The sequence below is a fragment of the Molossus molossus genome, unplaced genomic scaffold (genome assembly GCF_014108415.1).
Source record: "Molossus molossus isolate mMolMol1 unplaced genomic scaffold, mMolMol1.p scaffold_m16_p_13, whole genome shotgun sequence".
Taxonomy (NCBI): domain Eukaryota; kingdom Metazoa; phylum Chordata; class Mammalia; order Chiroptera; family Molossidae; genus Molossus; species Molossus molossus.
This window is the reverse complement of record NW_023425348.1, coordinates 15,814,875-15,827,962: the sequence shown is the minus strand read 5'-3', so window position 1 is coordinate 15,827,962 and position 13,088 is coordinate 15,814,875. Positions and strand designations below refer to the sequence as shown.

Below are 13,088 nucleotides of genomic sequence, written 5' to 3'. Positions count from 1 at the left end.
TTACATAAAGGACTATTCATATTAATGTCTATTTGATCATCCTGTGTTCCTTATTCAAAATACAGTTCAATTTATTAACTCTGAGGGTCCTCTCAGATGACAGAAAGAGTACAGACCAACACAATACTCCATGGCCACCAAACGACCTCAAATTCAGTATAGAAACTGGGAAATTCACTGAGATGGGAAGGTCTATGACTGGCACAATAATCATTGGGCCCCTTCTAGAAAATATACATTTTTCTGTTTAATTTGCCTGGGAATCACAAGAACATTATTCTCTCATTTGGGAGAGACTGTTTTATAAATTTTAGGAGGTAAAACATTAAGTAGGAGATTTAGAAAGAAATGTGTATTTGAGAAATATATATTTTTAATTTTCTTTCATAGCTTTCATAAAACATGGATGACTCTAGGGACTAAGGCCCTAATACTTCTAGAGTTACAAGAGTTGTCCATAACACACTATATATTTCTGAATCCACAGATTAAAACATCTAGGCTGAAAGCCCATACAACGATCTAGTCTACCACTCATTTTTAAAATACTCTTTTTAACTGAAGTATGACATTCAGAAACATGCACAAATAATAAGCATATAGCTTCATGCCATGAGACAGAAATGTGAGAGGTGTTTAACCTACTAACAGGTACATGACCTTAACACCAAGTTACTCACCTAACTTCTCTGTAGTAAAGTTTTTTCAACTGTCAGAGGACTATGCTTCCACTTATTACATAAACTTATTAATCAAGTAGGATAATAGTAATGAAAGTGATTTGAAAAGTATAAAAACACTATGTAATATTATAGAAAATCTACACCAATATAGTTCATAAACAACAAATTCTGGAGTTCTCATCAAGTAAAGAGATCTTTAAATCCTATCATATATGAATAATAAAGACTTAATAGGCAAAAATAAAATATTCCCATATTGCACACAACTGCCTACATCTTTACCCAAAGCAAGAAAATACAGCAAATAGGAATCATTTAACGTTGTTGATGACAATACTGCAATAATAACATTTAGCTAAATAGAGCTTTATAATTACAAAACATTTCATATATAATTCTTTAGAGGATAAAAAAAGATGTAAGTGAGAAACACAAGTTCTTCTCAATGATATTTTCAGCACCACTGATTACTTCCAGTAACAAATTCTTGTACCCACACTAATTTTTCATTTTAGAACACTGCTCATAGTGCTCTCCAAGAGAAGCCTTGATGGCTTTACTGCAGTTAGTAAAAGTTCATTCCACAAAGGGCTTTCCTTATTCACAAAGAAGGATTTCATAGGAGTGGATACCATTAATACTTGCAATATTAAGAATCAGCTTTATTCTATCACTCATCTCCAAAATCGGGGAACGGTCTTTAGGAACTGTTATAAAAGTTATCTCATTCTCCTTTTTCTATGTTCCATTTCTTTTTAGTTTTTCTCATTTCTTTTTCCCATAGTCTTCTCTTTAAGAAATGGTGGCATTCTCTTCCTCCCTATCCTCGCTGCTATCTATTGTCTTAGATTTTTTACTGTTACACATATGGTTGGTACTGTTTATGCGCCATATGACAGTGATTTCCACCTCTTCTGGTAAAAGAAGTTTAATACAAAACTATTTACAAGATAATAATAACATCTGGTATGTATCATAAGAAAAGACAAGCCCTGGCCGGTTTGGCTCAACGGTTAGAGCGTCAGCCTGCAGACCGGAGAGTCCTGTATTTGGTTCCCAAAAGGGGCACTTACCTCGGTTGCAGTTTGTCCCCGCCCTGGTTGAGGTTGTGTGGGTGGCAACCAGTCGATCTCACATCGACGTTTCTCTCTCTCTTCCCCATTCTCTCCCTCCCGCTCTATCTGAAGATAAATGCAAAAATGTCCTCAGGTGAGGATTAAAAAAAAAAAAGAATAAAAAGACAAGACTTAAAAAGGTACTATACATTTAGCAATACAAATTTCTATTTTGATCATCTTAATAGCCTTTACATTCTTTCAAACAATGGTAATATATATGTATGATATAGTTATATATGTATGATACAGTTATTTATTCCCAGTATAGCAATTGTTGGATGCTTATAAGAATTTGAAAACATCTCTAGCAATGACATAGAAGACCCCACACAGATTCTTGTACCACAGTCTAAGAATCATTAAAATCAAGATTTATTGTGATTCTCTAGACATGCCTCTATTTCTTAATATAAATGAAAGGATTCTGAGTTGCAAAGCAAAATCTTAAGAAGGAAAAAACATGCACTCCCTCTCTTCAGTGTATTTGAGATTTCTGTATTCTGTGTCAGAAATCATGATGAAATAATTTCCCCAAAAGCCAACAACAGCTTTATTAATAGCCAAATATAGTTATCTTATCATGCAGAGCGTTAGTGAATGACAATACATATAAAAATATGGGTCAGTGATTTTAAGATCAGTGTTCTCAGTCATGATGGTCATACACACATGCTCACATAGTTTGTGGAAACAAAGTAGAGTATGTATTAACCATTAGAATATACACACTCAACCATATAATTACCAACTGACCCCAATGATTCAAATAAAGTTAATTTGATATGTATATAAACCACCAACTGAAGCATACAAATGTCCAATTATCTCTAATTTGAAATAAGCAGAATAAACCACAATTGACTATAAACGGAATTACAGGAATTGATTTATTCTGTTTTGGTCCCATCCGAACTCAGAATTCTAATGTATTGGAATGGACCTCAATGGCCACCCAACTGAACAGAGTCCATCAGAATATTTAATAATATAATTATTGTCTATAACATTACAATGGGATCATATATATATATATACACACACCTCCACAGATATATATATATATATGTGTATATATATATATGAACATGAGCACATGCACACTTTTTGGAACCTTATTCAAATGTGTTCTGAGTCTGTTTTCCCCGAATTTTATATGGTTGGAACATTTTATTTTGCAAGTTTTATAAAAGAAACAATATTTTTTTTACAAAGTATTAGAAGAAACACCTCCTGAAACAGTCATTCAAATTCTGTCTCAAATTAATCTGGTATTGCATTGCAAGTTTAAAAGCAACAAGTCTGACTTGTTTTCTAAAATATTTCTTCTTGTTCTCAGGGTAAACAGTTGCACAGGACAAGTTTAGGATCACCCTTAACCTTTATACCCCTTGCAGCCTTCAGTGGTCATGAGTCAGAAGGCAGAGACAGATCTGCATCTCAGTGCTAGCTCTCTCATGGTCTAACCACATTTGAATAGGTTGAAATTATTCAGGCAAAATATGGTCAATGCCATCAAATACAATATTCACCATGATACTGCTGACATAGAAGTTTTAACAGTATCTCCTGTTTGGGTCAATCAGCAAATATTTATGAGTAAGGTACTGGATGACAGAGTGAAGTCACTACTTCTACGAGGGGTAAGTTCTGAAGTCAGTAAGCAACACAAAAATCAACATAATGAAATGACTAGGTTATCCCTTCTATCACCCATAAAGTACAATTCACACAGTTTTGTATAATCACCTACAGCCAGGTTTGAGGACCGCTAAGTTAGATAAAAAGGGAAGAAAAGAAAAATCATTATGTACATATTAGTACATTTCAACCTTAAAGATAATTTAGCAAATAGGGTATGAGTCAAATATTCTAAAAGGATTCTGATTGCCTAGAGTTTAATACATTCTGTTTTAGTATCGAGGATACATCACCCTAATATAAGATAATGGATTTGTCTGAAATTGTGATGAACAAATAAGATGGGGTTGAAGAGGAACAGTAACTTTGGAGAGCACTGGGTATGTTGGGTACACTCAGTTTGGCAGAAATTTAAATGCACGATACGACTCCATTGTATTCTATGGGTCCAATTACTGGGTTTTAAGGAGACTATAACTGACATAGCATTGACATGTAAATGTTAATTTTAAGAATAAATATACCTGCATTTCATTCATTTGTTCAATAAATATTGATGACCATTTACTATGTGCCAGCTATGAAAAAACTCAGTGCTGCACCCAAGGAAGTAGGAAAAGCTTCAAAGATAAATAGTGCTCAAAGAAAGAAGCAATGGAGAAGACATCCTAGAGGGAAAGTTCCTGTAAAAGTAAAGAAGCAAAGGAGAATAGGGTATGTTTAACTAGTCTCCATGACTGAATATGGCAAATTGTTTCCCAATATATCACTCATAAGAAAAAACTGATTCCTGGGACTATGGTTTGGAAATTAACAGTCCTCTGTATCTATCAATGGTTATGCAACTAACTGTTCTGTTTCTTAAAGTACTTACTATAAAATGGAATTAATTATAGATAAGGAGAGCAATGAGTAAAAAAAGTGTTTACTTGTAATTTCTGTTTTAGGTTTTAAGATTCTCAAATGTGAATACTGTTGACTGCCTTGGAAAAGAGGTGACAGTATGGCCTTGGAGATGAAGTGACAGTATGACCTGATGCTTGGGTGTCAAGGCTTGTCAGAGTCCTGACAAGTAGATTCAAGTCTGGGCTCTGCTGTTTCTTAGCTATGTGATCTTGGGAAAGTTGCATAAATTTCCTAAGCGTCAATTTCCTCATCTAAAAAATGAAAATAATACCAGTTACCTCACAGTGCTGTTTGAGTATTAAAGCAACAATGCAGACAAAGCCTTTAAGCACAGTATTTGCAACATAGTAGACAGTCAAAGAAAGACAGCAGCTACTAATTACTACTAGGCTTTACATTGGCCATAGAAATAATGCCTCGAATTAATGTTGCTATTCTATTCTAATTCCAATGGGGGGTGGTACTCTTTACAAAATCTTTTAGTAAATTTAATGTTGATGCTATTGAAACTTTCAATATTACTTGGGTTACATCTTAGTAAGTGTTGAGACACAGTAGTATTGATAAATTTCTTTGTTATTGTTTATATGTGACACCTTGAATAAAATAAATCTAATAAAACTCTAAACCACATCAGTGCTCCTTGGCATTTCCTATATTGTTATATGGGGGAGCCGAGACAGAATGAAAACCACCCAAAGACCTGGGATCTAGCCCAGTTTTGCTCTTATTTAACTGTAAGACCTTGGAAGAATCATCTATTCATCGAGGGTCTTCATTTCCTCACATGCTAAATACTTATTTGGAATGTAAGAGCATTCTCTTTAAAAGTTTGTACTCCAGTGGTATTGGGACTAGACAGCTACTGTTTAATGAGCTCAGAGTTTCAGTCCAGGATAATAAGAAGGTTCTGGAAATGGGTGGTGCTGATTGTACAACAGTGTGACTATAATTAATGCCAAGTGGTACACTTAAAATAGTAAAGTTTATGCTATGTATATTTTACCCAATTAAAAATATTTTTAAAATTTAAGTCTGTGTTCTGTATCTCTTTAAGCCATTCATTCACCCACTCAGAACATGACTTGGAGCTGAGCACGACTTAGAGCTGAGTGGGAAAGGCAGACACTATCCAAGTAAGTGCTGTAAACCATCTGATGCTTTACACAGGAGACTGGAATAGGAGTTATAAAAGCAGGGGTCCACTATGTCTGAGAGTGTCAGGAAAACATTAAAGGGAGAATTCAATAAGCTGAGACTTAAAGGCACAACATATATTCACGTACAGATGATTATGAACAGTGCTATCCCTTCTCCCTAGTTAACTTTAAATCTTCATGACTAGAGAAGGCCAATTCTCTGACAAGGGAATACTGAAAGTATCTCTTCAATAATCCAAGATGGTTAAAAACTCAAATTTCATAATCCCCTTCTTCATTATAAAGGGGTGAGAGGGTAGGAGAGAAAGAAAGAAACCACTACATTAACCTTCATGCAAAACAAACCAACACTGGAATCACAATAAAAGCTAAACTTGCTTGGGTTTTCATTGCTAACTTAGATCAATATTAAAGGGAAAAAGCACTAAAAGGCAAGTAAGGACAGCATAATGGGTCTTATTTTAGTACTAAAACAGGGTATTATTTGAGCAGTTTCCTTAGAGAAACCGAATGACTCATTTAGAGTGCCATTAAATAAGTGATTGTATCAGGGTCACTAAAATAAAAATGTAATAAAACCAGACAGAAAAAAAAATCAAATTAAAATGTAAAACTATAAAACTTCAACCTTAAAATGTATGATATAATCTTAGTTATTTTAATATCATTGTCCCACACCTAAAAAGCAAGAATCATAAGCATCATCTGGAATATATTCAAAGCTATGCTTAAATTTATGGTGTTTAAATGCCTCTGAGCTGTTTCCTATTCTTTGCGCCTTCCTACTCAGTGTTCAGTTTTATCTCTCATACTCTTATTTTCTTTTCAAAAGCAGCATAGCACTGAGATATTTCTGGGGATCTATTTCCTCAGGTTTTCAGCACTGTTGTTCCTTTCTTTACATTTCTGCAAAATCCTTCCAGCCATCAGAGGCTGGTACAAGCACTATGAGCATCAAAGTAACATGAGGAAATCCAGCTGGATCATGAGGTGAAGCTATATTTCCAGGATTATGTACCTCCCTAAACCCAAAAAGCAATGTGTTCTATTGATCACTGCTACACTGTTTTTTTCAGTCTTGGTTTAAAATTTCTAAATTATAAGAACATACAACAACCTGTAACCTAAAGTAAAAGTCCACTGTGCAGTTCAAATATTTCTCTGCTACAGTTTTAATACTCGAAAGATCTCTAGCTCTCAAATCACTTAGTATTGGGTATCCAGAAAACCTCAAGAGTTTTAAAGTCCTACTCTCGACACTGTATATAACATATTCTAGGCAGACCTTAGATCTTTTAATAAAAAGTTGCACCTGATTCCTGAGATCCATTCCAACTTTACGTTACTGTCCTCAGACTTTAAAGCAATTTTCTTAGGAATATTTTCTATGTCAGGGAAGAGATAGCCACCAACCATCATTTAAAGCACACACACAAGCACAGAAACAGTAAACCTGATCATTTACATCATCTATTTCTTCTTAGACATCACAGAATTCTGGGCCATTACCACTTTACAGAGCCCCATCCAAATAATATCTTTTAGGTCTGTTTCCAAAGAGGCACCTGAAAAGCCATAAGGGCCTTCATCCTCGGTCACTTTCATTAGCAAAGAAGCTCAGTGTGAAAAGGTTGATTCTAAGCTAGTTCCTGGGCTTCGTCAATCGGCTTGTATCCATCACTGTTGCAGTCTTTAGTGTTTCAAGGAATGTTTGGGTCCTGGCTACAACGCATCCCCTCTGCTAACATCGCTCCTACAAGTGGGTTGCCATTTCTGAGCACTCAAACAAGGCTGTGAAATGAAGGCAACTTGCCAAGCCCATGTGGCTCAGTGGTTGAAAGTCAACCCATGCACCAAGAGGTCACCAGTTCAATTCCCAGTCAGGACACATGCCCAGGTTGTGGGCTCAATTACCAGTGGGGGGCATGCATGAGGTAGCCAATCTATGTTCTCTCCCTCCTTTCCTCTCTCTCTAAAAATCAATGAAGAAAAAATATATAAAAAAAAAAAGGAAAGAGGACTTCCGGTCAAGATGGCGACATAGGTAAATGTGGTATCACGTCCTCCCACAACCACATCAAAGTTACAACTAAAGTACAGAACAACCATCATTCAAAACCGCCTGACATCAAGCTGAATGGAAGTCCTAAAACTATGAAATTAAAGAAGCAGCCACATCAAGACTAGCAGGAGGGGCGGAGGCGCGACAGGCTGGTCCCATACCCACGTGTAGTGGAAAAAAGTTAGGAGGATACCTCGGCTGGGAAAGTCCTCCCTGAAGACTGAAGGGTCCCCGTCACACACCAAGTGCCCAGCTCTGGGTTCTAGTGCCAGAAAGGGAATCCCCATCACTTCTGGCTGTACAACCAGTAGGAACTGAGGCTGAGGGAGGTTGAGGCTGCTGGAGCCCCGGGCAGTTCCTATTAAAGGGCCCACGCACGAACTTATTCGGACTTGCACCCTCCAGGCTCCAGCATGGGGGAGGCAGCTTGAAAGGCACCAGAGACATATGGGGAAGAACTGAGCTGTTTGGCATTGGAGCGAGGGCTGGAGAGGTGACTTTCTCCTGGACAAACATGCTGTCAGGGGCCTTTGTTCCTTTGGTGAGCCCTTCTCTGGGCGGCAGACAGCTACCATATCTGGGACTCCAGCAACTTGGCTCGCACTGTTTTCCCCACATTGATGACTCCCTGAGGCCCACCACAGCTGTTGCCAGTTGCTTCACCATAGGATTGGCCTGTCTTGGATCCTGCCTCAGATTTTCCTAAATTCTTTCAAACAAGAAGCATCTGGTCTCAGCTAGCCTCATACCTCTTGTTAAGTAATACATAGAAACAAACACAGGGAGGCACCCAAAATGAGGAGTCCAAGAAACAGGACCCAAATAAAAGAACAGAACAAAACTCCAAGAAAAGAACTAAGTGTGACGGAGATAAGCAATGTAACAGATGCAGAGTTCTAAACACTGCCTATAAAGATGCTCAATGAACTTAGTGAGAACCTCAGTGAACTCAGTGAGGGCCTCAAGAGCATAAAAAAGGATCAGTCAGAAAAAAAGAATGCACAGTCAGAAATGAAGGAAGCACTAACTGAAATAAAGAATAATTTACACAGATTCAATAGTAGAGTAGGTAAAGCCAAGAAGCAAACCATCGATTTAAAATATAAGGAAGCAAAAAACACCCAATCAGAACAGCAAAAAGAAAAAGAAATCCAAAAAAATGAGGATAGTGTAAGGAGCCTCTGGGACAACTTCAAGCACACCAACATTTGCATCTTAGGGGTGCCAGAAGGGAAAGAGAGAGAACAAGAAATCGAAAACCAATTTGAAACAATAATCGCAGAAAACTTCCCTAACTTGGTGAAGGAAACAGCCATACAAGTCCAGGAAGCACAGAGAGTCCCAAACAAGATGAACCCCAAGAGGCCCACACCAAGACACATCATCATCAGAATGCAAAAGGTTCAAGACAAAGAGAGAATCTTAAAAGCAGCAAGAGAAAAGCAGTTAGTTACCTACAAGGGAGTTCCCATAAGACTGTCAGCTGATTTCTCAAAAGAAACTTTGCAGGCCAGAAGGGAGTGGCAAGAAATATTCAGAGTGATGAAAAGCAAGAACCTACAACCAACATTACTCTACCCTGCAAAGCTGTCATTTAGAATCGGTGGCCATATAAAGAGTTTCCCACACAAGGAATAGCTAAAGGAGTTCATCACCACCAAACCATTACTATATGAAATGCTGAAGCATTTTCTTGAAGAAAAAGATAAAATATATGAACAATCAAAATGTCAATGAATACATATCTACCGACAATAGAATCTACAAACAAAATGAACAGGCAGAACAGAAGCATTCTCATAGACACAGAGAACATTTTGTTGGCTTCAAGATGGGAGGGGTATTGGGGGAATGGGTGAAAAAGTGAAGAGATTAAGAAGTACAAATTGGTTGTTAGACTGACAAACGTCAATGGGAAGGGGGCTTTGGGGGTGGGAAGAAATAAACCAAAGAACTTATATGCATATATGCATAACCAAAGGACACAGACAACAGTGTGGGGAAAGGCAGGAGGGGGGCAGGAGTGGGGAGGAGGGGGTCAATAGGGGAAAAATGAGGAACATCTGTAATACATTCAACAATAAAGATAAATTTTAAAAAAAGAAAGAAAGAAAGAAATGGTGGCAGCTCAACCACTCAGAGTAATACTATAACACGCCTTTGTCTACTGAACGTTCCTGGCTGAGCAGCAAAGCCACATCAGCTACAAAGCCTCTTCCATTTGTTCCCAGAGCAATCCTTGGTGGTTATACAGAAATGAGATGTCCTTCTCAAAATAAATTACTGCTCCTCTCTTAAATGTCAGCAAACAAACACACATGACAGATATAGGAGGGGGTGGAGCGTAAAGGAATGGGCTCAGCTGGAGGAGTTCACTTTAGAAATCTGCCCCGATGGAAAAAGCGAACTCTGCTGGCCTTTACAACTTTTTGCCTGTACATCTCCCAGCTGGTATGGTATCAAAACCAAATACACACATCAATTTATGAGGAAGTAAAAGAAGAGGCACAAGAAGTGGGTTCAAGGGGGAGAGCAATTTCTATAGCCAAACGCCATGACAGGAAAAGTATACAGTATCAACAAGTATAAAAGAAAACAGTATTTAGTAATGTACACAAATATGCATGAATACACACAAAAGAAATACAGTAAGGGCTTTCTTCTGGCTCCAGATTATAACTTTCATTTTACAATTTTTTAATTTTTAATTTTTGGTTAATTCTCACACCAAGGATATTTTTCCATTGCTTTTCAGAGACAGTAGAAGGGAGGGAAGGAAACATCAATTAGATGCCTCCCACACAACCCCAACCAGGGCCAGGGTTCGAACCTACAACCCAAGTAGGCACCCTTCATGGGGAATCGAAATGGCAACCCTTCAGTTCCCAGGCCGACACTCCAACCGCTGAGCCAAACTGGCCAGATATCATTTTACAATTTTATATACAGAAATGAGAGCTTCTTCGTGAAATAAACAGATATGTTCCTATATGAACATGTAATATTCATTCATAGATATCAAATGCTTTCATTAGATTTCAGATTTTCTTCTTAAAATTTAAATTTTTCCCTCTACAGCCCTAAGATCTAATTTCCATGCCATGACAGTTCACGTCTGCATTTTAAAAGCAAGTGCAGAATCCACCACCTAATTTAGCAGTCAGGCTGCACACACTGTAGCTTCATTTTTCAGGCACCTTTGAGGACAGTGCTATTTAATACTAAATATAAGCAGGCTCTTCATCTTCCACTGTAGATTAATTGCTTCCCACTTCAGAACTATAACATGAGCTATAACCTCTGACTTGCTCTCTAAGTGCTATGCCAGCATGGAAAAAAAATGACAAAGAACATTATGGGCTTACTCAAGGGAGTCAGATCTTTGCTAACTGCCAAGAAGAAATCATGGCATGTCAGGCACAGTACAGAGAGATACAGCATGAGAAATGACATGCATTATTGGGCCCTGGTTCTAGGAAATCAGTTCTCCTAAATGTCCTCAGAATGCAGGAGCTGAACCTTTCTCAGTGTCAAACACATCCACATGCTGCACATGGATGTTTACTATTGTACATATATATTTGAGGGAAATTGTACATATATACTTGCTGAAAATTATTGTTTACAGAATATATAATTAAGGTGGGAGATACAGAGAGCTTTCCCTTAGATTGTAGGAGATGAATAGAAGCAACCAATGCTTTCAGTTATCTATTATCAGGCTTGGGTCACAAGGCTGTCTACCAAGTCTCCAGATGACCTAGTTTAAAATCCTATGAGGCCTGGCCCACAGAGTCAACCATCTCCTATATTTAATAGGCACAATATATAATGGAAAAAGTTTGTGGAGTAATAGGGTAAAAGCCAATAAACAAATTATCTTAGGCATTTTTATCCTGCATCAAAGGAAACAAATTAATTATGAGAAAGCAAATGACAGGCACACACAGACTTAAATCCTATTTGAATGTCATGATATATAAATAAATATAAACGATAGAAGAGTATTTAAATTCCATTCGGTGTTACAAATGCTATCTCATTAAAATATAAACCCTTACCTTTGCTTGTCTCTTACTGGCTTCTCTTCTGGCTTCCCTTTCTTTCAGTCTTTTCTCCTACAAGAAGAGGGAGAAAATGAGCAAAATACATACTTCCATCTATTAGGTATAAATCAGACTACACACGCTTAACAGTTTTTTAAAGCTAACTGATGCATGACATTTATTTTTCATTCATTACTGAATAATTATTTATGAGATTGGCACACATTCATAATCAGTAAGTACATACCAAACAGATCTGAAATCAAATCCCATTTCTACCACTTACTAGCTGTGCAATTTTGAGCAACTTATTTATATTCTCTCTCATTTCCTCATCTTAACATGGAGATAACAGGAGCACATATTTCATAAATTTGCTATAAGAATTATATAAAATAACATATATAAGTATTTAGCACAATTAGGGATATATGACCGATACACAATGTTGACTATTAGAATAAAAAGAAGAAAAAGTGAAACATCAACTATTTCCCTTTTCCTCTGTCTAAAAACAGAATTTATAAGGATATGAAATCCTCATCTCTGGGGTTCTTAGAAAAGTGGCAATATTTCTCAACAAGAAACAATAAACGATCATTCTTACAAAGCATGTTATTTCATTAAATTGCTTTGTAATTTCCCCATTAGTTTTCCAATGATAAAAAAGTCAGAAAATGCAACATTAACCTTTGTAAAATAAGCAAAAACCGTACAATATTAAAATCCAAAACAACAAACTGACCCATCTAAAGTTGAAAAGAATTTTGTTTTAAAAAAAAAAAACCTCTTCAAGTATAAAATGTTCACATAACAAAAAGGCTATTTTCAATCCAAAGTTCATAGCTAAATAATTTATTTATCTTTTACTTTTCTTTTCACAAAGTAATATGAAACTGCAAACATGATTCACTATTACATTAAACATCCATTAACATAAGAATTAACAAGTTTTCCTAATGTTATCTATCATTACCATTATGCTTTATATATACATGGCTTTCTCCAGATTCAAACGCCAATTCTAATACAGACTCTGAACAGACCTGAGGTTGCTCTGTTGCTTACAGCATTGAGAAGGACAGGTAATTGCTACTAACCACGTTATCTAGATTTATAGACCCCTTTATGACAAAGTGAGAACATAAATGTTGAAAGTCTCAAAGAGGAAGGGAGTTCACAGAGCTTAGAGAGTCATTTTATATAGCTTCAGACTACAGAGCAAAAAAGCTAAATTCTAAGTGAAACTCACAAAAATTCAAATTCAAATGGCAACTGTGAATGTGTCACAACCCTAATGCATAATGTTAAATTATGATTTTCTGTGATTATATTCTTTCTCTACCCCCTTTTGTAGAAAATGGGTGTTACTTTGACATCCAAATAAACATACAACTAAAACAACAGGTTAAACTTAAACAACGTGCAATTATTTATACAGAGAAACATTCTAAAGATTACTTGAAAGTTCCAGG

At 36.6% G+C, this 13,088-nt stretch overlaps 1 protein-coding gene across 1 annotated transcript in view; it reads right to left on the bottom strand.

Annotated features, from left to right (window-relative positions):
* Nucleotides 1-13,088, bottom strand: part of DDX10 (DEAD-box helicase 10) — a 353,565-nt gene that overhangs the window by 97,507 nt on the left and 242,970 nt on the right. Inside the window, exon 16 of the mRNA XM_036258174.1 lies at nucleotides 11,629-11,685. Coding sequence (XP_036114067.1) covers nucleotides 11,629-11,685 — 57 coding nt within the window. The remainder of the gene's footprint in view (nucleotides 1-11,628; nucleotides 11,686-13,088) is intronic.